The 24967-nt window shown below is 55.3% G+C and overlaps 1 protein-coding gene across 1 annotated transcript in view; it reads right to left on the bottom strand.

Moving 5' to 3' along the window:
• The window catches only part of CACNA1S (calcium voltage-gated channel subunit alpha1 S), a 44984-nt gene that overhangs the window by 15646 nt on the left and 4371 nt on the right, over nt 1–24967 (bottom strand). Inside the window, exons 3-27 of the mRNA XM_054395925.1 lie at nt 17155–17294; nt 16188–16321; nt 15545–15697; nt 15083–15288; nt 14389–14492; nt 12150–12298; nt 11507–11588; nt 10852–11012; nt 9858–10083; nt 9157–9364; nt 8719–8839; nt 8170–8284; nt 7935–8028; nt 6614–6683; nt 6258–6390; nt 5868–5997; nt 5221–5280; nt 4512–4618; nt 4004–4091; nt 3648–3755; nt 2860–2912; nt 2469–2615; nt 2033–2234; nt 669–827; nt 214–324 (exon numbers count right to left, since the gene is read on the bottom strand). Of these exons, the coding sequence (XP_054251900.1) occupies nt 214–324; nt 669–827; nt 2033–2234; nt 2469–2615; nt 2860–2912; nt 3648–3755; nt 4004–4091; nt 4512–4618; nt 5221–5280; nt 5868–5997; nt 6258–6390; nt 6614–6683; nt 7935–8028; nt 8170–8284; nt 8719–8839; nt 9157–9364; nt 9858–10083; nt 10852–11012; nt 11507–11588; nt 12150–12298; nt 14389–14492; nt 15083–15288; nt 15545–15697; nt 16188–16321; nt 17155–17294 (3261 nt within the window). The remainder of the gene's footprint in view (nt 1–213; nt 325–668; nt 828–2032; nt 2235–2468; nt 2616–2859; nt 2913–3647; nt 3756–4003; nt 4092–4511; nt 4619–5220; nt 5281–5867; nt 5998–6257; nt 6391–6613; nt 6684–7934; nt 8029–8169; nt 8285–8718; nt 8840–9156; nt 9365–9857; nt 10084–10851; nt 11013–11506; nt 11589–12149; nt 12299–14388; nt 14493–15082; nt 15289–15544; nt 15698–16187; nt 16322–17154; nt 17295–24967) is intronic.

Below are 24967 nucleotides of genomic sequence, written 5' to 3'. Positions count from 1 at the left end.
CAGTTGGATGAGGTTGGATTTGCCTAGCAAACAGCAGCCCTTCCAGGAAGTCACAGGTCCTGCACGTGGAGACCCCAAGGGATTCAGAAGAAGTTCTCTGGAGTTGCAGACTTGGGACTGCTTCTCCTCAAGAGATGCCCAGTGAAGTAAATGGATCCCCCTGGCCTGGCCTGAGGCCCTCTCCCTGCTCTCTGGACCATGCTCTCCTCTCACCTTCACTTTAAAGGCCATGAGCTTGAGGATCATCTCCAGGGTGAAAAGAACAGTGAAGGCCACGTTGAGAATGTCTGAGATGTGGTTCATCTCTTCAGACTGGTTGTAATGCTGGAGAGAAGTCAGAAGGAGCCACATTAACCCAGAGCAGGTCCAGGCTCTGCTGTGAGCTCAGAGCTGTGTGGCTGGATGCAGGTCTCCCTGCTGCAGACCCATGGCTCAGCAGGGCTCAGCAAGAAAGCAAATTTATGCCCTGCAGCATCTTCCCTGGGCTCCCCACATCCAACCAGCCCCATTTTGTTCCCACCCCCGGGGTGCTACCACACATCACAAACTTTGCTGTGTAGCCAAGTCCTCCTCCCCAAGAAGCTCTCTTGGAGGTGGCAGGGCTGGGCTGGCCCACCCACTGATGTACACACCCCTCCTCCACCCACGGTGGGTACCTTGGCCCTTACCTGCATGCCCAGGCAGATGGTGTTGAGCAGGATCAGGAAGAACATGAGGTACTCGAAGTAGGAGGAGGTGACCACGTACCAGATGTGGTACTGGTAGGGGTTCTTGGGGATGTAGCGGCGCAGGGGCCGAGCCTTCAGCGCATACTGCACACACTGCCGCTGCGGAGGGCAGGGCAGCTGAGAGCCCACAGCAGGGCACAGGGCACTGCTGGGGCACAGGCACTGCCGGGGCACAGGCATTGCCAGGGGCACAGGCACTGCCAGCACCCCTGGCAACACTGTGTGTCCCCAGAGACACAAGTTGGATCCTTCCTTCTCTCCCACAATGGGACCAAGCTCCCAAAGCCACCGCTTCCCCCTTCAACCAAGATCCTCAGTCCCCAGCCTGCCTGGCTCTCAGGGCACTTTCCCAGGGTTTCTCAGGACTGGCCAAGAGCAGCCCACATGAACCAAAGGTCACAGGGACGCTGACTTTCCTCTTTGCCCCTGGGGGTGCTGAGCAGGCCCTTCTCTCCCCAGCCTGTTGGGTTCAGGTGCCCTTGCCACCTCTGCAGGCTTGCCCAGCACATGAGCACCAGCAGACATCCCTGTCTAGGCGTCCTTGGTCTCACTTCCACTGCTCTCAGGCTTGCTAGCCCCAGGTAGAATGCCAGAGTGGCAACACCACAGAAGGGCTGGCAGTGGAAGGTGCCTCTGGAGATGGTTTAGTCAAAGGTGCTGGTTCAAAGCAGTGTGTTGTCCTGCTGGGTTTTGAATAACCCCCAAAGATGGAGCCTTCACACCCTCTGAGCAATCTGGTCCAGTGTCTGACCACCCACCCCACAAAAAGGAAGCTTTGTTCACATGGAATTTATTGGTTTCTTCAGCTTGTGCCCACTGCCTTGTGTGCTGTCACTGGGCACAACTGAAGAGAGCCTGGCTCCACCCTGGGTGTTCACACACACAGGTAAGATCCCCATGAGCCTTTTCTTAATGCCAGACTTGTCCCTCAGCATCTCCTCACATGACATGCTCCAGCCCCTCAGCCATTTCAGCAGCCCCTTGCTGGACTGGCACCAGTAAATCCATGCTGCTTTTGTACTAGGAGCCCAGAACTGGACACAACCCTCTGCTCCAGCCCAGGCTGGGAACTCTACCTGCACCAGAAAGCCACTCTCTGGTTCTGGTCCACTCTGCCCTTTGGAAACTTGTGCTGTGCCAGGCATGGCTCCAGCTAACCCTGCCCCAGCAGTGCACAGATGTGGGGCAGGTTCAACTCATCTGCACCAGCAGTGCCACCACTAAGGGCTGACCCAAAGCAGCCAGCCCCAGCCATGCCAGATCTAGGGCTGGTCCACCTTGCCCTGTCCCAGCAGCCCCATTACCTGGTTCTTGTCCAGCTCACAGTTCTTGTACTCGCTCTCCCCCTGCTCCTGGAAGGTGACAATGACAAAGCCCACAAAGATATTCATCATGAAGAAGGCAATGAGGATGATGTAGATGATGAAGAACATTGCAATCTCCACCCGGTAGTTGTATATGGGGCCTGCATCTTCAGCATTGGTGTCAATGGCCATGTAGAGCAGCCTGCAGGAGAGGAGAGCAAGGCAACAGAGATCCTAATTAGGTGGGAAACAGCAGCTCTGGAGATAACCCAGATCCAATAGGGCTGCCAGATGACCTTGTCAGCTCCACAGCCACTGCCAGGGCAGCTAGTCGGCCTCCTCAGCCTGGGCATCTCTTCCTTCTGCCCCATGGCACACCAACCTGCTCCCAGCACAGACCTGTCCCTTTCCAGGCCACACACACAGCCAGACTCACTCTGGCCAGCCCTCGAAGGTGGAGACAGTGAAAAGTGACATCATGGCTGAGAAGACATTGTCAAAGTGGAAGTTGCTGTGGTACCAGAGACGCTCCTGGAGCTCTATCTGTGTAGGGTCCCCATCCACGTAGTTGATGAAGTAACCCCTGCAGGAGGGAGGCAAAGCTCAGCAGGCAGGGTGCCCTTCAAGCCCTCCTGCTGTGCTGCTGGCCTAGGGCTCTTTGGTGTCTGACAGGGGAGGACAGCCCTGTGTTGTTCCTGATTTGCCCCACACTGAGGGAGAGCCTCAGCTCTGCTTTGGATGCGGCAACTCCATGCAGGAACACAAAGTGGCCCCTGCCATACACAGCCCTGGGGCTGAGCTGGGGCTGAGCTGCAGAGAGCTCTTACCTGCACTCCTTCTCTGTCATCTTGGATGGGTCTGTGCACCTGTAGAACTTGCCCTGCATTTGACAGAGAGCAGAGGCTGTGGTTTTGCTGTGGCTTCAGAAGCCTTTGGGAGTTTTGACTTTTTCCCAACTCAGTCAGGCCCTATTCTGCCTCCCTGATGACTCTGGCCCCTGCCTCATACAGTTGCTGCCTTCCTCACTTTGCATGGAAATGCAACAGCTCACAGGGGGTTTCAGAAGCCATGGCAGACCCTGGTGGGGACAAACCAATGTTGGCTAGTAATGGGAACAAATCTTCCAGGGCCCTGATCTGAGGCCTTCCCAGCTCATCCCATCTGGAGCCAGCTATTTGAAACACAGAGAAGAGAGCAATAACCACAGCATAAGCTACAAGTGCAGCTATGCTGACAGCCCTGCTCAGCCTGCAGGCTGCCCTGGAAGATGTCCCTATGCTGGAATTTCAGCAAAGCTCAGCTCAGCCAGAGCAGCTCTGCCTTGGAGCAGCCAAGGCCCAGGGAGGGGGTGTTGTCAAAAATGGAATGTTGCATTCAAAGCACAAAGGGAGTCAGGAGCTCCTGGCCACTTGGAAAGAGGAAACTGAGGCACTAAGTGGTGCAAGGCAAAGGCAGCTGGTCCCTTTGCACAGAGCAGTGTCCTGCATGTCCCCTGCTCTCCTCCCCTCTGCTGGTCTCAGCATCAAGGGAGACCATCCCCAAGGGCTACGACTGGAAGAGCCTGCCCAGAACATCTGCACTGCCCACCCTCCTGCCCACCCCAGACACTTCTCACCTTGAAGAGCTGGACCCCAATGCAGGCAAACATGAACTGCAACAAGGTTGTGACGACCACGATGTTCCCGATGGTCTTGATGGCCACAAACACACACTGGACCACATGCTGCAGGGGCCAAGGACACAATGAGCAGGCCTGGGGCAAGCCCCTGCTGCCTGTCCCACAGCCTCTCCCTGAAGGGATGGGCCCCAGGAGGAACCAGAGCCTGATGAGAGCAGTGGGATTGGGCAGACCCCTTCCACAGACATGGAGCAGGAATTGGGTTCTTGGCCTCCCAGATCTCACAGGGCAGATGCCTGCCACATAACCTTCCATGAGGTCCACGGCACAAGGACCCCCACCCCCCTTTTTACCTTCAGCCCCTTTGCCCTGTTAATGGCTCGTAGAGGCCTCAGCACCCTCAGGACCCGGAGGATCTTCACGACTGAGATGGTGCTGGACCTGAGGAGGAAGGCAGAGCTGAGATGAGCCAGTTCTGACCAGACCAGCCTGGCACATCCACACCAAGCAGCCATGGAGGCCAAACTGGGACCAGAGGAGGTGAGGAGCAAGGGATGTCAGAGACATGCAGATGTCACTAAGCTATTACCCCACCTAAGGCTGAGGGAAACTGGCATCTGGGAATCTTCAAATTGAATTCCTATCCAGATCTTCACCTTTGGCACTCAGGGAGTGCCTTCCTTCCTCCCAGCTGTCCATGCCCTGTCCCCCTAAGCATGACTTTGTGGGCACTAACACACAGACTAAGGCCCAGCCCTTGGGCTGGCTGCTCCTTGTCCACCCAGCAGAGAGCTGCAGCAGCCCAGCTGCCCTGCCAGGCAGACCAGCCTTGTGCCCACCCCGCACAGTGCAGGTTCTTACTCAGTGCCCATGGAAGTGAGCGAGACAGCGACCACCAGCAAGTCCAAGATGTTGAAGGAGTTCCTGCAGAAGGAGCCTTTATGCAGGAAAGCTCCATAGGCTGTCATCTGGGGAGCAGAAGCAGTTAGCAGAGAGCCCAGGCAGGGTTCAGGTCCCTCCACAGCCCTGGGGTGGACAAGGCACAAAGGGCTTCTCATAGCTCCATGGCTTGTGACCCTATCCCTGCTCAGACTTCTCCCTCTGCAGCCAGGCATAAGCTGACTTCAGCTGCAGGTCCTCTGTGCTGCACTGTCTGGAGACAAAACGCTTCCCAGACATCCCACAAATTAGAGAGGAGAGCCAGGGGGCTTGGAGAGGCATCAACGTGCAGCAGCTGCTTGAGGTCCTGCTTTATTCCACAGCTCTCCACTGCTCTCTCAAAGCTTTTCTCAGGGGAACAATCAGAGCGAAAGCCCTGGGGCCATGTCCCATCTGCCCTGTGCCACAGCACTGCCCACCTGGCTGCCTGACCACAGTGGAGGGCACAGGTGGCCTCTGGGGCAGGTCACACCCCCCCCAGACTCACAGACCCTGGGGACATGAGGAGCCAGCAGCTCCTCCTTGCTGGGACCTTGAGCTTGTGCCCAACAAGCACAAGTGCCCATGGCCAGAACAGTCCAGCCCTGTGTGCTGGGCATGGGCATGGCCAGGACCATGGAGCAGGACTCACCTTCAGGACAATCTCAACGGTGAAGACAGAGGTGAAACCAATGTCAAAGTATCTGAGAATCTGCGAACAGAAGCAGCAGAACTGGATGAGACTGGGAAATGCCTCAGTGTGTCAGACATCCTGGCACGGTGGGTTTGCCCTCCCCCTGTGGACTGGGAAGCTCACAGCTCAGCAGAGCCTGCAGACATAGCACCAGGAAGACTCTTCAGTTGCCTTCAGCCTTGCTGATTTTCCCCAGTACACGATCCAGCCGGCAGCCTGGCACCAAGCTCTCAGCTTTCAAGTGAGTGAGGCTTGACTTGATTCACCTGAAGGCATCTGACCTCCAAAAGCACTGAGTGCCCTGGAGAGCTGCCCCATGTGAGACCCCCCAGTTCCTGCCAGACTGCATAGTTGTCTCTATCCCAGATAAGCCACCACAGCCTCTCACACATCCTGTCAGGTCATGCACTGAGATATGGAGCAACAGAAACCTGTGCCAGCTGCACCCTGAGTGGTCTCTGCTGCCAGTACTTATTGCCCTCCCAGAGGCAGGGATGAAATCACAGCTACTTGCCCAGGCAGGACACCTGGCAGGGAGCTCTCTTGCTGGGGATGTCCAGGAGGTCTCCCCCAGCCACCCCAGCCCTGCACAGCTGCACAGGCACCTGGTTGCGGAAGGACTCGGCCCGGATGGGATCCTCAGCTGCCAGCGAGATGCTGCTGAGCAGGATGAAGAGCAGGATGAAGTTGGTGAACCAGGTGGCATTGATGATTCTGTGGCACAGCATCCGAAACCTGCCAGGGACAGAAACAGTGCAAGGTGCTGTGAGGGGTTGGAGGGACATCAGCCTGGCAGCCTGGAAGAAGGTTAAACCTTGAGAGCAAGAAGGCCCTAAGCATGAAGGGATGCCTCTGCCAGCCCTTCCAGAGAGGCAGCTGTGCCCAGTGAGCTGCCTGCCTTCATAGTTGTTATGCATAAGCAGGACCTCACTGGGAAGGGCTGGTGCCAAAGAGTCCTAGGCTCCCACAAGGTAGGGAAAGGGGTCAGTGCCTACTTGTTGGTTGGGCTGAAGATGAAGAAAGAGCTGGCTTCAGGCATGGGCACAGCCTTCTCTTTCAGCTGCAGCTCTGCCAGGGGCCGTGGCCGAGGACTCAGGGGGATTTCAGGCTCATCCTCCTCATCATCACCTGCACGGTAGCAATACGAAGGGAAAAGAAGAGTCACCCAGAGAGGGAGAGGGGACATGACCTGATGAACAATCCTCTGATCCTGTGACTCTGATCTGGCATCTGTGCAAGCAGGTCCTCAGTACCCCGAGGCTGGTACTCCTTACACAGCTCTGGCTCTGGCACTATCCCTCAGCAGTGCCTCCTTAGCTCGTCTGCTGCCCTGCCAGGGCCAAGTTTTTACCTGGGAAGTCTGCAGAAGGGTAGGGGTCTTTGATCTCATTGACATTGGACTCAAATTCATCCACTTTCAACTGAAACAAAAGAGAGAGAGGTAGACATGCAGATGCCTGTGCCAATACTGCTGCCAGTCATGCCATGATGGCCAGACCCTGCCAGCTTGCAAGCCACATGGGGCACAGAGTGTTTCTGTCTTCGGCCTGTATGGCACCAAGAACGTGCAGTCCTGGCCCAGGGTGGAGCAGGGTGATGGAAACACCTCAGGAGTGCTGCAGTCCAGGCAAAGAGCAGTAACAGGAGGATGAGACAGGGGAGTGTGTGCTGAGCAAGAGCCTGGGGCCATGCACCTTACACCATGGGTGGAATAAGGCAGGGGGTGACTCTGGGGTGAGTTCCCATAGGGCACCTCTGCCAAGTGAATAGAGAAGTAGCTGCTGGTCAGATGCCTTTAAGAGGCAGCTCAGCACACAGTCAGCAGAACTGAACAGAAGGTTTTGCACAGAGTGGGTGCTGGTGGACATAGAGGAGGGCTGGGGTGGTGCTGACCTGCTCTGCTCCCCTCCCCACTGGCATCCAGCCCATCTCAGCCACTGACAAGTGGCTGCAGCCAAGAAAATGAACCAGAAGCAATGGATCCCCAGCAAAGGGCCTGTTCACCAGGCAACCTGTCCTGCCTGTGCTCAGGGAGCCCCCAGCTGCAGAGGATGCTAAGCTGAGCAGCACCTCTAGCCCAGAAGAGCCCAGACCCAGGCTGGCTCCAAACCTTTGCCCGTCCTGGCTGGTGGAAGGAAAAGGCTGGTCCCAGGATGGCAGGGGTTGGAGGGGACCTTTAGAGATCACCTGGTCCAACACACCTGCTAATGTAGGTTCACCTAGATCAGGTCACACAGAAATGGGTCCAGGTAGGTTTTGAAAGCCTCCAGAAGAGACTCCACAACCTGTCTGGGCAGCCTGCTCCAGGGCTCTGGCATCCTCACAAGAAAAAGTTTCTCTTCACATTCAAATGACACCTCCTGTGTTCTCCAAACAGCCCCAAGTCTCTCAGCCTCTTCTCATAAGAGAGATGCTCAAGTCCCCTCAACATCCTTGTGACCCTTGGTTAGACTCTCTCCAGTAGTTCCCTGTCTCTATGAGCTGGGGAGCCCAGAACTGGACACAATACTCCAGGTATGGCCTTGCTAGGACAGAGTAGAGGGAAAGAACCTGCCTTGACCTGCTGGCCACACTCTTCTTAATGCACCCCAGAATACTGTTGGTCTTCTTAGCCATGAGGTCACTACTAGCTCACCATGAGCTCCCGCAGGCCCAGCCCCACCAGCACTGACCTTGGCTGTTGTGGGAATCCCTTCTCCCTTCACTTTCTGCTCGAGCTTCTTTGCCAGCATCTGCTTCTCATCCTCAGACTTCTCTGGGTAACCTCTGAGCAGAGAGGAGGGGAGAGCAGAGAGGAGTGGAGAGCAGGAGCTGAGCTCTGGGCAGGAGCATGGGCAATGCCATTCTGTGCCCTCACACCAAAGCTCCTGATCTGGCTGCTCCGGTGCCAGGCAGTGCAGCACTCACCTGGACATCTTCCGGCGCTTGCGTTCCTCTGCTTTGGCCTTTTGGGCCAGGGTCAGGCTCTCAGCCTCCGCCAGGTTATCGACTGCAATGGCCAGGAAGACGTTGAGAAGGATATCTGGGGGGCAGAACTAAGGACATGACTATTTCCTGTGTGGAGGACGTGGCCAGAGCTGTCCATGGTGTCCCGGCTGCCCTGAGAAACTTTCCTGGAACTGAGCTCTTTAGAGAACTCTGGGTGGGGATCTCTAACCCTGCTCCCATTCTTGTGGGTGCTGAGCTCTGAGCTGGCTGCTCCCTCTGTTCCTTGACTGGGTCTGTCCAGTTCAGTCTTGTTCCTGCACTGACCCATGGCTGAACCTGTGTCAGTCACCCAAACCTGCCCTGGAGCTGTCTGCTCCAGACCCCAGACCCCTGAAGCCTGTGGTTTGTTCCCCTGCTGTTCAGAAATGAAACACTTAAGAAAGCCTCTCCCACATCAGAGTCCTGTGTAGCTGAAGCTGTGGGGATGGGTATAGGGAGCCTGGGCTTGGCTTCCAAGGCAGAGGATACAGTTCCCACAAACAAAGAGGATGATGAAGTAGATGCAGACCAGCATGCCAGGGAAGGAAGGGCCCCCATAGGCCATGATCCCATCATACATGATTGCATTCCAGTCTTCTCCAGTCAGAATCTGGGAGCAGAGCAGAAAGAGGGATTCAAGAGCCCTCACAGCAGAGCACAGCAGAACCCCACAGTTCAATCCTGCCCTCCTGGTTCCAGCCCCCAACCCTCACAGCCCCTTCAGCCCCACAGCCAAACTTCAGCCATGTCCTTGCACTTCTGCCCCATGCTTCCAATCGCATTTCTCTGCTTCTGCCTCCAAGTCACATCACATCCCACGAACCCACACCTCTCTGAGCCCCAGCTTTTGCCAGGAGACCCACAGCTCAGGCAAGACTCTTAGCACCCTGTCCTCCAGCCCTCTTGCCACTTCCCTCAGCCTCATACCTGGAAGACACTGATAAGGGCCTGAGGGAAGTTGTCGAATGTGCTGCGCCGCACCTCCATGTCCTCAAAGTCAAACTTGCCCCCAAAGAGCTGCATGCCCAGTAGTGCAAAGACAATGATGAAGAGGAAGAGGAGGAGGAGCAGAGAGGCAATGGAACGAACAGAGTTGAGCAGGGAGGCCACCAGGTTGCTTAGTGATGTCCAGTACCTAGGCAGAGGAGACACAGGAGCATGTGGGCAGGACCAGATGGCATAGGGAAGAGGCCATCCAGCCCAGGGAATGTGGTAGCAGCCCAGCAAGGGGGGCTCTGAACCAGCACCACGCACAGGCTGGGCACTGGAACTGCTCCAGCCAGGCCCCAGGAGGTGGAAACGAAGCTCCAGGCATGGTGTGACATGGTCCAGACATGGGGCACCAGCAGGCAAGATGGGGAAGAGGGATGGACACATATTGGGTTGGTGCCGGAAAGAGAAGCCAGGAGCCCTGGCACTCCCATTTATATCACCCCAGAACCCAGAGCAAGAGAGAGACCCCAGGAGACTTGCAGCAAGACCTGCTCTGTCCTCCCCACCACTCCTAGACCCGACTTCATCTTGTACATCCATCCAGGAGCTGCCAGCTCTGCTCACGCTGCATCCCTCCCCAGGGACAAGGCCTGGGGACCACGAACCCCTGGCACCCCCAGGCCTCCATCCCTAACCTGGTGATCTTGAAGATGCGGAGGAGCCGGATGCAGCGCAGCACGGAGATGCCCAGGGGTGACAAGGTGCCAAGCTCCACCAGGATGACCTCCAGGATCCCTGAGCACACCACAAAGCAGTCGAAGCGATTGAAGAGGGACAGGAAGTACTGGCGCAGGCCCAGGGCATACATCTTCAGCAGCATCTCAGCCACAAAGAGTGCCAGCAGCACCCGGTTGGCATTGTCTGTGACAGGACACCCAACACAACACAGCAAGAACCTCTTGATCCCAGCAGGGCACAGCAGGAGGGCAGCGCTGCCCACCTCCCTCCTCTGCACACCAAGCCCTGAGCTGCAGCTACAGCAAATGCTGCTTTCCAGGGAGCATGCAGGAGAGAAAGAGGAGGAGAAGGGCAATGTGCAGCTTTGTGCTTGTGAGAGACCAGTGGTGCTGTGCACGGGAATCCATGCAGGGTGTGCCCTGAACAGGGCTGTGTGTGCAGGTGTGTGTGTGTGCAAGCATGTCTGAGCTGTGTGCATGTATGGTTGAGCTCCATGCATGCATGCAGAACTGTGTGCAAGCATGTCAGAGCTGTGTGCATGCATGTCTGAGCTGTGTGCATGTATGGTTGAGCTCTGTGAATGCATGCAGAGCTGTGTGCATGCATGTCTGAGCTGTGTACATGCCTGCAGAACTGTGTGCATGCCTGCAGAGCTGTGTGCATGCCTGCAGAGCTGGAGAGCTGCACTTGACGAGACTGTGTGTGCCTGCAATGTGTGCTTTGCTCTGCATGCACAGGTGTTAAGTGCAAACATTCCATGTGTGCCACCATGCAAACCTGCACCTCCAGGGACACACACGCTGTGCCCCTACAGCTGCATGCCCCATGCATGTTTCATGTGCAGGGGGGTGTGCAGGCTGTTTGTGTGCACCAGCAGGTCCCCACGTGTCTGGTAGCCACTGTGACAGTGTGGCTGTGCACAGCAGGGTGTCCCCCAGGATCTTTGCTCACCTTGAATCACTGTCAGCCATTCTGGCTGGAAGTGGTGCTCAGAGGCGATGGAGAGGGTGTTGAGCGCCACCATCAGGATCACAAGCCAATAGAAGAACTTCGACTTCACCACATCCCTGCACTTCCTACGGAACATTCGGTTCCAGCGCCTCCACTGCCGGCTGTGGAGATGGCCAAAGGGTCAGCAAGGCCAGCTCCTGCCCAGCTCCTGCCCAGCCCAAAGCCATCCCTGCTGTCTTCTCCAGGGGCCTTCCCTGAAAAGGGCTGAGGAAAAATGCCCCTGGCATTTGTTGCCTTTACTCAGACCTTGCAGGTCATCCACACAAACATCTCCTGGCTCCTTTTCAGGCCACAGTCAGCTCTGGCTGGCTGCTACAGGCACAGCTGCTAAATCGCAAGACATGCTGCATGGGCTCAGGAGACTGCCTGGAGCCTGGTCCCAAAGGGAGGAGGCTGTTCAGCCTGAAACAGTTTTTTCCCAGTCCCAGAGCAGAATCCTCTGCTTGCTGCCCACAGTGTTTGCATCTCCTGAGCACCCAGCATGTGGCTCTTCCTCCCAAACTGGTGGCCAAGAAGAAAGCCTGGCCCAGGCAGGACAGAAAGGAGAGACTGTGACAGACCACCTGCAGAGATGGTCCCACCAGTGCATACTTACAAGTAGAGAATCCACTTGTTCATGCCCTCGATTTCATACAAACTCTCTGTCTCTGACCCTCCTTCATCCAACGGCATCATACCTAAGGAGGGAATGACATCCCTGGCTTTCCATGGAGCCCTTGGGAAGAACATGTGGGAGGGAAACTCTCCCAGGAGCACACCAGGAAGAGCTTCCCCATCAGAACTGAAATCAAGAAATGTCATCCCAGAGATACAGCCATGAGAGTTTGGGCAGGAGGCACCAGGACCACCTACCCTGCAGCAAGGGCGGTGCAAAGAGGCAGCCTTCAGAGGCAGCAGGGTGTGCACAGTTTGACTGGGACCAGTTCTGAGCTAAGCAAACATTGACCAGAAGGTTTGTGAGAGCACTGGTCACAAGTGTGGCATCTTTCCCACTGTTTCCCAAGGTGTTTTGTTCTCATGCACCAACCAGCCTGAGGCCTCTGAGGTTATTTCAGTTGGCAAGGTGGCACAGGAGATGCAGCAGCTCAGTGGCAGAGCTCCCCAGGCTTGCTGAGTCTCTTGCCAGGTGACTCTGTATTTACCTCCTGCCCTGAGTCTCTTCTAACGCCTTAAAGCATTAGTCAGTGTTAGGAACCCAGCTCTTGTGCCATGGGTCCTTGGCCAAGCAGAGCTGGTACCTTCACCCCTGGCCCGATCACTGTCCATGACTTCAGCATGAGTGATCCAATCCATGTAGCCCTTCAGATCCTCCTCCAGCTGCTGCTTCTCCCTCAGCTTCTGAAACGTGCCTCGGGACTTGGCCTTCTCACGCTCTTTGGTGAACTCCCTGGGACAAGACAAGTAGCAGAGACAGACTCAAGAGGTCAGGTAGCACAGCCCTGTGGAAAGTCTGGAATACCCTACTGCCTGGAGCTGCCACTGGCATGCTCTAGTGACTTTCTTCCTAGCCCTGTTACATGATTCAAGCCCATGGGGCATCATCCCCTAACACCTGATGGCAGGCAGAATTTCTTCCCACCTCCCACTGGCCACTGCTTGGGAGCTCCTTGCTGCAGGATGTTGTGTTGGACAGGACAATGAATGCTACTTGGAAGCTGTTCTCCAGCCCTGCTAAGGATTAGAGCAAGTGGGGTCTCACCTATCTGGGTGGCAGAAAGCTGCCCCATGCTCTCCATGTGGGGAAGGTGAGCTCATCACATGACAAGTGACCAGGCCACAGAGAAAAGCCACAGGGAGCCTCACTCTTCTGCTTTTTCAGTTCCTGGTTTTGCTCTCCTGGTATCTAGCAGGACTGCAGATCTGCTGCCCAGCCAGCCTGGTGTTGCTTGTGTTAGTAACAGGTCTCAGACATGGTAACAGTAATCAGGCACAAGAAGGCTCAGGACTTGCCAGGCCTTGGCTGGCTCTTCCTGGTCTCAAGCACATTTTAGCTATATTTGCAAAAACACTTCAGGAATTTCTGCTGTGCCTGCAGCTTCCTCGAGGATGACTCTTGTCAGCTTCAGGCAAGGCTCAGGTGCCTGTGAGCTGTCTTGGGGTCCTGAGCTTTTTTAAGTGGGGGCAAGCTGGAGCATAGAAGGTTCTGTGCGAACATAAGGAAAAAGTTTGTCACTGTGAGGGTGACAGAGCCTGGAGCAGGCTGCCCAGAGAGGTTGTGGAGTCTCCTCTGGAGACATTCCAAACCCACCTGGATGTATCACCTGCCCTGGTGACTCTGCTTTGGCAGGGGGTTGGACTGAGTGATCTCCTTAACCTTCACAGCCCTTAACCTTCTGTGACTGTGAGTCTATTAATGCCCAATTCATTATAACCCTGTGCACTTGTGTGGCTCTTGCCATAGCAGAGGACTAACAAACCCAAGTACAACTAACCCTGTGAACTAACAGAGATGATGAGCCTGGTCCACTGGCACACACAGGATTGAAACACATGAGAAAGACCCCCAGCCTACACAGAACCGAGAAGAAAAGCTGCCTAAACCCCCACCCTCCACCCCTCACTCCAATACACACTTCCCAGCAGCAAAACTGGGATGCTGCCTTCTTTCCACAGCAATGTGTTGCTGTTGAGCATTGCACCAGACATGTTTTGTGCACAGCAGCTTGAACTGCACTTGGCAATTAGCACTAAGTGAGCCATTGGGCACAGAGGTGTCACCATCATTGTAAGTTCTTTACCAGGAGGGTAGTGGAATACTGGAACAGGTTACCCAGAGAGGTGGTTGAGGCCCCATCCCTGGAGATATTCAAGGTGGACAGGGCTCTGGGCAACATGATCTAGTTTAGGATGTCCCTGCTGACTACAGGGGGGTTGGACTGGATGAGCTTTGGGGGGTCCCTTCCAGCCCACACCATTCTGTGATTCTGTAACCAGGCTGAGGGTAGCTCCTTGGTGGGTTTGGATGAAAGCACCGAAGCATTAATTAGACTAAAAGCTCCTCCTCCATTGGTATCAGAGGTGCTTCCCTTGGGCTGGCCATGAGGAGACTGTGTGCCCACAAGAGCAGGGCAGCACTGTGAGTACCAGTGGCAATGAGTGTCTTGACTCACAGCCATGAGGCAGGGACTACTGCCTTGGGCTACCTGCTCAGCTCCTCTTGCTGTGGGTGCTGGCAGACCACACTACAACCACCTCCATGGAGCTCCATGGCCGTGTTTGCTGCCAGCTGCCTGCACTGCAGGGGAAGCATCGCTGTGTTTGGTGTTGAGCTAAAACTTCTGGCAGTCATGGACACTGACAACAAAAGTAACCCAAGGCTCTGGGTTTCTAAGCACCCAAAAAGCAGGGAGAGGAATGGAAGAGGAAAAGGAACAGAACCTTTTACAGGCTTTCTCCTTGCATGGTTAAACCCAGCCAGTGTCAACACTGCTCACTCACTGACCTGCTGGTAAAGAGAAAGGCCAGGGTGGCACCTACCCACTGAGCACCCCCAGCACCAGGTTGAGAACGAAGAAGGAGCCAAGCAAGATAAGGCTGACAAAGTAGATCCAGGGCCATTCATTCCCAATGGCATCATTTACCTGGCAAGAAGAGAGGCAGGTGAAGCATTCTGAACAGTCTGCTGTCTGTCCCTGTCCCTGAAACAGCCTCTGGGAGCTTTGTGCCCTCTAAAGCGAATACTTGGGATGGTAGCAGATTAGCCTAACTCTGAGCCCTGCCTCCTGATGACTCTGTATCTGGTTTTATTGGAGGTAAAGTCAGAGCCAAACATCTGGGGAGCAAATTTAAACATCAGCCTCAAGCCTAAGGATCAGCAAGACAGCCTCCCAGTGACTGCAGCACATGGGGTCTGCTGGAGAGGCATCCACCAGCCAGGCACTGCTGTGTCTGGCCTGTACCCTGGCACAAAGGTGGGAGCTGGAGCATCCTCCTGTCTGTCTGGAGAGCAAACACAGCTCGGGCAGTGCCTGCAGAGATGTGGGAGAGATGCCTCATGCACTCTGGGATGTGCATCACATCAGGAAGCTTGGTCAGGTCAGGATGTTGTTCACTGGTGGAGATACCTAACCCTGCTGTGAGTCCTGTGTCCTGGAGGAACCCCCCTGCTCTGAGCAGGACCAGCCATCCCCTCTGTCAAGCTGGGAACCAAGCCCAAGCTGCTGAAGCCTACCCAGTAGAGGACTTCCGTCCAGCCCTCCATGGTGATGCACTGGTAGACAGTCAGCATGGCAAAGCCAAAGTTGTCAAAGTGAGTGATGCCATTGTTGGGTCCTGGCCAGCCGCTTCGGCACTCAGTGCCGTTGATGGTGCAGTGTCGCCCGTGGCCAGAGCTGGTGCATGGGGCTGGCTTCTCTGATGCCACTGTGGCAATCACATCTGAGGGGGAAAGCCGTGGTGTGAGCCCAAGGCCAAGCACAGAAGGTTCCAGCACCTGTCAGTCTCCTGCAGAAGCTTTCAAGAGGGTCCCCTCTCTTCACTCCATATACCATCGCCAAGCATCATTCACTCCTGCCATACTCTCAGGCCTGCCAGGGGCAAGAGCAGACTTTCTGCTACTCACAGAACCTCTGCAGACCCCACAGCAGCCACACAGAGACATCTCTGCCACATCATCCCCCTGGCACAGCCCCACCTGTCCTGAGGTAGTAGCAGGTCTTGTGCATCTTGCCCTTGAAGAGCTCTTGCCCAACAATGGCGTAGATGATAATCATGAAGAGGACCAACAGGGCGATGTGGAGCAGGGGTACCATGGCCTTGATGATGGAGTTCAGGACAACCTGAAGGCCTGCACCAAAGAGAAGGGAGGTCAACCACTTTCTAAACAGCTTTGGGTGCACCTTGCATTCCTGCCAGCCCCTCTGAGAAGCAGCCTCTGAAATGCCTCATGCCAGAGAGAGAGGGGCACAGGGAGGCTGGAACTGAAATCACTGAAGGAAATCCTTTCTCTACCTGCCAGGCAAACACTAAGCAGAGCCAGGCACCAGGCAGTGCTGAAGGCTGCTTCCCATTCTGTTGTTCTCTTCCTGGCTGTATTCACATGACCTGAGAAACTAGAGGCAGACCCTGGCCCCTTTCACCACCCAAAGGTGCTGACACTGAGCCACAGAGGGAGCTCTGTGTGTGCTGACAACTGCAAGCTGAAAGGATGAGCAAGAACCTGTGGCTCCTCCACACCCACCTTGTGTCTGGGCTTGACCCAGCAGCAAGAAACCTGCCCCACGGCTCCCCACCCAGCTGGACCCAGGGCCCAGTGCCCCCCTCAGCCCCTCACACACTCGGCACTCCAGACACCAGGCGCAGAGGTCTCAGCACACGGAATGCTCGCAGAGCCTTCACATCAAAACCGCCTTTGCCCCCTGGCGTCCCACTCTGCTTGGCATTGACCTGCTCCAGAGTCATGGTGACAAGCCTGAAAGAGTTGGGACACACAGCAAGGAAGGAGGAGGAGAAGGAGGAGGAGGAGGAGGAGAAGGAGGAGGAGGAAGAGGAGGAGGAGAAGGAGGAGGAGGAAGAGGAGGAGGAGAAGGAGGAAGGAGGAGGAGGAAGAGGAGGAGAAGGAGGAGGAGGAGGAGGAGGAAGAGGAGGAAGAGGAGGAGAAGGAGGAGAAGGAGGAAGAGGAGGAGGAGGAGGAGGAGGAAGAGGAGGAGGAGGAAGAGGAGGAGGAGGAGGAGAAGGAGGAGGAGAAGGAGAAGGAGAAGGAGGAGAAGGAGAAGGAGAAGGAGAAGGAGAAGGAGAAGGAGAAGGAGAAGGAGAAGGAGAAGGAGAAGGAGAAGGAGAAGGAGGAGGAGGAGAAGGAGGAGAAGAAGGAAGCAAAGGGCATGAGGATGGAGACCACAAAATCTGTGCTAAGAGTTTAGAGCTCTGCAGACAGGAAAGCAAGGGACAGGACTCTGCTGGGCACCCCCCTGCTGAATTCCACCTTCACCGCTGAGCAACCCAGGGCTCTCCCGTCCCCTGAGCCCAGTGCAATCTCTATGTACCAGACCCCAGAGTATCCTGTGCCATTCCCATTCTCCAGGGCAAGGAGACCAGAGAGGTGTTAAGGAATCAGAAACAGGAGTCAGAGAGGATCCCAGGGGATGTTAGGGCATATAAAAGGAGGCCCAGACAAGGCCATGAACTGAGTCTATGAGAGCTGCCCCCAGACCCCACCGCAGTCACCAGAAAAACTGATGTAGCTGTTGGGTTATGGCCCAGGCCTGGCAGAAGCTGAGCAGCAGCAGCTTTGCCCCTCTGTATTACCCTAGGGACACGATGGAGAAGTCCAGCACATTCCAGCCGTTCCGCAGGTAGGCATCTGTGTGGAACAGGAACCCATAGGCGATGATCTTCAGCATGGCCTCGATGGCAAAGAAGATGAGGAAGGCATACTCAATCTTCTCCTGGGGTGGAAAGGACACTCTGTCAGAGCAGGCTGCCAGCTCCCTTGTCACCACCGTGTGTGGATGCTCCCTGTGGATCAGCCCTGTTGACAGCGTCTGTGATCTCCCATGCACACCATTAACACTGTGCCTACCCTGAGCACCACATGCCACTCTCTGATCTGCAGTATGACCCCCTGCATCCCTCCAGTGGCACACTGGCAGGACCATGTCCCTAGCTCTTACAAACTATGCCAGCAAAGCCACCTGTGGCAGTTCAGGCTGGGTGCCTCCTGTCACTGCCACATAAGCCACACCTCCGGTGTCCTGAATGCCCACCCAATAGGGTGGACACAGGAATCAGCCTATTCCTACCCATCAATCCTGCCCCCTATCCATCCATCTGCAAAGTCCTTCTCTTCCTCTTTCTTCCTCTTTCTTCCCTCTCTGCTCCCACAGGAGATGCTCTCTCTTATCGGGTAACAGTGGGGGAGTATCTCGAGGCCTCTTAGGCCTGTCTAGGCCTAATGCCAGGAGGAGAATGGAGGGGGGCAGTCTCAGACCTGGCCAGCCTGAGACTTGCCTAGCAGTGGGGGGGGGGGGGGAAGAAAGAGCCCTGGGGGTTTGGGTAGACCCTCAGGTGGGAGAAGGGAAGAATTGGAAAGCCTTTGGGTGTTATGTAAGGGACTCTATGCTTTGGGATGTTCTTGGCACTATGCTTGTCGTGTTTTGTAGTTTCACCAATTGCTTTTCCATTTAAACTTTCCATCACTCTCCAATCCATTTGTGTAAGTGTCATTCTTTTGTCCCTCTCAGGGCAAGAGAGGATCTGTTTGGCCTCAAACCAGCACACCACCACTTCCCAACCCAAAGGTGCCAGGCCCATGGCACTGCACATCTCTCATGTCCTCCCTGCTGCCTCTCCATTCCATTCTCCCATAGCCTTCCTCCCACAGGCAGCACTGACAACTTCTCCTCATCCCCTGCACCTGAAGACTTGCTGCATCTCTCCTGGGGATACCACATAGTCACCATGGGAAAAGCTAACTGCATTGTGGCATCCCAGCGCATCCCTTCTGCCCTGGGATCCCAGGGAAGTAAAGCCTTTGGCTCAAGTCCTGCCTAATGCCAGATGTCTGGCAGAGTGAGCTGCTAGGAACTGGCTTGGGGGCTCTGCTAGACAGAGGCATTGCACTCCCTCCCAGGCAGGATCTGGCACCCCACTGCAGGGCTCGGCACAGCCCTGTGGGCACAGGGCCCACACCAGCTCATCTTTGCCCAGAGCACAGCCAAGAGCTGCTTGTGCCCACCTGGCTGTGCCTGTCACTGCAATCAGTGTCCTTACTGTGGATGGCCCCTTCCAGACTGGGCTTAGTCTCCCTGCAGCAGACAGATGGATAGGGCTATTTATACTTCTGGTTTTCCATGGCCCCTCTCCTCCATCTGCTCCCCATGAAGGGCAAGGAGCATCCCTGCAGGGGCTCTGCAGGGAACTGCAGGAAGGCAGAAATGGAGCTGGAAGTGTATGAGCACTGGGCAGGCTGCAGTGCTGTGAGCACAGCTTCCTCCCAGGGCCCCTCTGGCTTGCCAGGTGGAAATTGCTGCCCGTTTAGGAAACCAGAGCCAGGGTTCAGACAGCTTTGCTTTGTCAGTTACCACATCCAAAGGCAGTGGCTGTGCCAAGTACCCCCATATGTCACTCATACCAGTGCCAGTTTCTTGTTGGATCTGAGGGCAGGAATGGTAGGAACAGAGGCCTAAGCACTGCAGTCAGTGGTGTTAGCAGGGCTCTGTCCTCACAGCTTCAGCTGAGGCAACTCAATGCCATTTGCCTCCTCCCTTTAGCAGTGACAGATCCCTCCTGCTCTGCTTCCCAAAGCCTGTCCTTGCAATCTCTGACAAGTGAATCCAAGTGTTGTGAGGCTCAGATCAGGTACAGAGGGACTGCAGAGCCACACCAGAAGGCAGAGGTCTGCAGGGGTATCTCCTGTGCAGCAAATGCAGGAGCATGGTGGAGCTTACTGCAAGCCCCAGCAACCCTGCAGCTGCCAAGACCCAGGCTGTTAAGTGCCAGGATCCAGCCTGGAGCTCCAGCATCACAAAAGTTAATTCCTTTCCCACTTCACCCTGAAGGACAGAATCAGGCTCCAAGGTTTCTGACAGGCAGGAATCTCCCTCTGAAACCCCCTTGCCCAGGAACAAAAACTGCCTTGCCATGCCTGGAAATCCCTTTGAGAAGCCCAAATCAGATAAATGGTGCCTGGGCCAGCTCCAGTGCCCACCCTGTACAGCCAGTGAGCAGCAAGGATCAAAGTTAGGCCAAGGGACAGCCAGCAGCAGCCCCCTGTGACCTGGCTCCATTCCCTGCATCCTGGAGTTGTGAATTTCCTTGCAGTCCCAGCTGACTGCTGAGCTGGCCACAGGATCAGCCTGATCTGCCCTGCCAATGTTGCACCCCTAGGACAAAACAAAGCCTTGGCACAGCCAGCATGAAGGTTCTGTGCAGTGATCCATCAGTGTGACCAGGACCATGCTCCCCCTATCTGTCCTGCAGCTCTGGGTGCAGCAGCTACCCATCCCATGAGGCTGCAAAATGTGGGGGAGTTCTGATGTTACCAGAGCAGGAGCCCTGACTGTGGGACACTTCCCAGGGACCTTTGTCAGTGAGCCTTTTGGTGGAGCAAGTCATGGCAAAGTCTCTCTGGGCTCTCCAAGTGGTGTAGCTGCATAACACAGACTAGCAATATCCTGAGCCAGGGAAAACTGCCTGGCACATACAGACAGCAGCAGAAGGAGGCCCAAGGACATCCTGACCTGGCAGCTTCACAGCAGGGCAGGCACTGGGTGTCCTGCATGAGGTACAGACCCCACCTCATGTGCCCAAGGGGAGCCAAGCAGACATCAGTCAGGCACTCCCCCAGCTCTGGTGCTGCCCATGAGTGGAGATGCTGCACTCAGAATGCCAGCAGCCACTTTGTGTCTGTGCCATGAGGGAGCTATGCAGACCCTACAAGCAAGGCACATACTGGCCATGGGCACAGCTCCAACCCCACTGACTTTACTGAAGCCCTGGTCACTCCCTAACACCTGAGGACCCTCTCTGTTGCATCACCCCTCATCAGCCCCAGAATTCACAGCTGGCTACTCATGGTGGAAGGCTGCTCAGGGAAGGGTGGCAGAGCTGCCTGGCAGAGCTGGGAGTGGGTGTCTGAAGAGGCCAAGCTTCCAAAGGCCACTACAATAGGCTGCAGGTCCCTGTCAGCCCCTGGGCTGCCACATACCTGTGCACCACCAACACAATGACCCGGCCCCAGCCTGTTCAGCAGATCCCAGGCCCTGCAGCTCTCCAGACTGAGTCCCCACTCCATGTTCCTGGTGTCTCTTCCCAGGGCACAGGGGGAGCAAGGGCTTGGCTAAAGCCTCCCACCTGGCCAATGTGAGGCAGGCACAGCTAGTGAGGATCAGAGTGACCAGAACACAGCCAGAGCTACTCCTGCTTCCCAGCAGAAAGAACCTGCTGTGGCAGGACTCACAACACTCACCCTCCTCCCCAGATTCCTCCAAACTATTCCCAGCCTCCTGTCCCCCTCCATGCTCTTTTCCTTCTTCTGCACCATCAGCTACTGCACCTCCCCTAGAGACTCTCAGTCCCAGTCAGGCCCTGCTCCCTCTGACTGCTCCAGCAACAGCCACCTCCTGGTCTGCATCTCCAGAGCAGCTGCAGTGAGAGGAGCAAAGAGGCTTTGTGAGCAGAGATGATTTGATCTAAGCTACAGGAACCTACAGAAAAGCATCATCCTCAAAGATCTGGGGGAGAGATGCCAGGGCACCCTTGCGTTATCTGTCATAGAACCAGAGAATGGCTTGGGCTGGAACAACCCAAATGGCTTGGGCTTCAACATTATCCAGCTCCACCCCCCTGCCATGGGCAGGGACACCTCCCACTAGCCCAGGTTGCTCAAGGCCTCATCCAGCCTGGGCTTAAACATTTCCAAGGAGGAGGCATCCAGAACTTCTCCCCTGCAGCTCCAGCATCTTCACGTCTCACAGCACCCTTTGCTCTAGGCTGAGGGGTGCCCCTTTGCCATGCCTGTGGCAGTTGTCATGGGTCAGAGGAGGTTTTTGCCTGGCAGGTATCTCTGGAGATCATCTAGGCCACTGCTCACTGTTCAGAAAGTTGTCCATGTAGGTTCTGAATGTCTCCAAGGGCTCCACAGCTCAGGCTTGGCTGAGTGCTATCACCTAAGCCAGCAAAACCATGGACAGGAGAATGGTTTGGACACAGTGTGGACAAGGGCTCTGCTAGCGCCTGTCAGAACCAGGCTGTGGAGAGCACAGCTGAAGGAAGAGAATTCCAGAGGAACTGCAGCTAATTCTTCACAGAATGGTCTGGGTTGGAAGGGATCCCCAAAGCTCATCCAGTCCAACCCCCCTGCAGTCAGCAGGGACATCCTCCACTGGATCAGGTTGCCCAGAGCCCTGTCCAGCCTCACCTTGAATACCTCCAGGTCCCAACCACCAAGGCTTCTCCAGGGCAGCAAGGTGTCTTCAGGGGAAGCCTTGCTCTGCAGCTGGGGCCCATGGGACATCCTGCCTGATGGAGCAAGCTTCGCAAGCTGCTTTTTTCCTAGTGCTATATACCCCAAGCTGCTGGGTGAAAGGGTAACAACTTTCTGCAGTCCCCTGCCCTGAGCCTGCACATGAAGGGCTGCAGGCATGTGGTCTGTTCTCACAACTGTTAGAGGACTCCAGGAGACCAAGGGTGACCCCAGGCCCTAGGAAAGCCACATCTTATCAGGACTTTCTTGCAGTGAGTGACCCATGCCAGCCTCCAGGGACAGACATCTGACAGCAGGTGGTCACTCTTCAAAACCAGCACTGGACCAGCACTGCTCAAGGACTGCTGGACACAGGGAGCTGCTCTCAGCAATCCTCGAGGTGCCCTGGACTATAGGGAACAGGCCTGGGGTGGCAGAGTTACACAGGACCCCCAAGCAAGTTGCTCCTCCAGAGCAGATGAAGTCCTGGGGACACCTGAAACAGTACTGAATGCCCACAGTCGTGTCACTAAAATGTGCCTGGAGCTGTGCTCAGGCTCAAAAACCCTGGGACCAACCAAGCATTGACCACCTCCATGAAGACTTCTGAGCTTTGGCCACCGCACTGGAAGCCTCCAAGCATTGAGCACCTTGCTTCATCAAGAGGTGACTCTGGTCCATGGCATCTCCATGAATGTTGTCTCCAAAATGTTGTCTCCACTTGGTGGTCTCTAGACAGAAATGCCCCAGATGGTGGCACCTCCAGATGATGACTCCAGATGTAAACATCTCCAGTTACCGGTGTCTGGAAAATGACTCTGGGACCTCCAGAGCTTGGCACCGCCAGAGCTTGATGTCTCCAGACGTTTGCACCTCAAGATGTTGGTCCCCTGACCCCTGTGGCTGAGACACAACCCAATGCAGCCTCAAGTAGTTGCAGTTTTGGTAGAATATTCCTTGCTATTAACCACCCCCATGCATAAAGAGGTTATGTGGGGCACCAGCAAAGTGCCTGCACACAGGCCATGACCTGTGTTATGCAGAGTGTCCTCTGTGCAGCCTGAGCTCCATCTCTGTCCCCCCTCCCCAGGCCCCCTGCTATGCTTACAGAGTACATGGGACTCAGCCCAGCTGCCTCAGGGTGCTCTGAGAGGGTGGCCTTGGGATGCTCTGAGAGGGTGGCCTCCCTGTGAGCAGTCACTTTGGGTCCCATTAGTGGGCAAAAACAGGCACTTGAGCGTGTGCAGCTTGCAAACACCAAGGTACAGCAGGAGACCAACTGCCCCAGGAGACAAATCATGCTCTGAATTTGCCTTTATTTCTCTGTTGCCCATTCCCAGAGCCCAGGCACAGCTCAGCTGCAGCCATCTCCACTGCCTTGGGTAACTGCCTTGCCAAACACATGCTGCACCTCCTTGCTCCTGGGGAAAACCAAGCAGTGCCAGCTCCCTGCCAGAGCTGCAGACTCAAGGCAAAGTGAAGATGAATGCTACTAGTTTCTGACTGAAGTGAAAAGCCAAAACCATGTCTTGGGAGTCAAAGAAAATATTTTGATTTCATAAGAATTAGACAAAACAGACACACCAAGCACGAGCAGGGAAATATTCTGGATCAAAAGAAATCTAATCACAAAAGAACAATGAGGTCTGCTGAGCTGTAGTTCTTCCAGGAGAAAGTGAAACACAATCACAGGAGATTCATGGGATATTAAACAGCATTTTTTTCACCCCCTAAAATGGATTCTGGTTAACAGAGCTTTCAGGAGACCAACTCCAGACCTGGCGTAAGCCCTGTGTGCAGACCTGCCCTGGGTGGTCCTGGCAAAGCAGAGTCACAAGCATAGCTATTCTCCAGGCCTTCCAGCTGGAAGCAGAGGTCACACAGGGGATTGTCCCTTCCCAAGATTCCCCTTGCTTCAGAGCAGAGTGGCCTTCAGTGTTGAGTGAGAGCTGCCCGGGATGCAGGAGGCTTCTCAGAAGGAATTTGGGCAGGACAGGCTCCTGCACACCCATTATCAGGGAGCTCCGAGGGAAGCAGGCTTTGACCCTGCTTCCACAAACACTGTGGGGCAATGTCCATACAGCTGTGACTGGGGTCACCCTCACACCTTCTGTCTTTTCAACAAGTCCAAGGTCTTTAGGTAAGCTCAGTCCTCTGCAGAAAGAGCTGGGCAATGAAGTGAGGCCATTTCAAAGGTGACAGGGAGAGATTAAACACATGGCAGCATCTCTGCTGCAGGAAGAAATGAGCCCACCAAGCCTTTGCTGCTCCTAGCTGTGGGCCCCATGGAACCCCCATCAGAGGAGGATGATAGAGGTGTGCCAAGAACAGAATCTGGGGCTGCCAGGCTGCTGACAGAGGGCTGCAAGGCAACAGGCTGAAAATTGTCTCAGCAAGACACAGGAGAAGTGATCTAACACAGCACACAAGAACAGGGGACACTTCATTTCCACCTGCCTGCCTCCCACCCATGGCAAAGGCTGCTGAGCCTTCTTGGGCAGCATCAGCCCCTGCCCAGGAGCACTGTGAGCTGGGCTGCTGCCCCCATTCACACTGTGCCCACCTCCTGCTCTCTGCCCACCCTGCCCCAGCTTTGCTTTGCCACTCAGCTGAGCACCTGCACTTCTCACACCCTCCTGTGCCCCTTCAGCCAGGGAAGACACCAAAGGCAATGTCTTGATCTGAGCTCTGCCCTGAGCTCAGAGGGGTTTGGGGAGCTGGTCTGGCTGCTCTGGGGAGCTGGAGCACCCCAGGAAATAACTCTATGGGTTTAACTCCTCTCTTCTATGGACTTATCTTGGTTTTATTTTTAGAACACATAACATACTGCCAGCAGGAACTCATTTCCTTCTTTTTCCAAGGAAAAAGCAAACAGAACCTCGACTGCCCCTAAAAGCCTGTTTGAGAGGGAAAGGGACAAAAGTAGCTCAAGGAACTAAAAATGGCACAAGAAAGACCTTACTTTGTGTTTTACATCTCAGATTCTTTGACTACTTTCATATTTTGCCCTGCAGAGGCTCTAAGGAACAGGAGGCAAAAACTAGAGAAGAGTTTTTTTCAAGTCATGAGCTGCCAGCAATATCTGCACACAACAGCCCCCACTCCAGCACAGAGGAGCCCTGAATCAGCAGAGCAGAACATTTCATTCAGGGCATT

Source organism: Indicator indicator, chromosome 35 (genome assembly GCF_027791375.1).
Source record: "Indicator indicator isolate 239-I01 chromosome 35, UM_Iind_1.1, whole genome shotgun sequence".
Taxonomy (NCBI): Eukaryota; Metazoa; Chordata; class Aves; order Piciformes; family Indicatoridae; genus Indicator; species Indicator indicator.
Note: the sequence above shows the minus strand (reverse complement) of the source record. Positions and strands in the feature narration are given on the sequence as shown.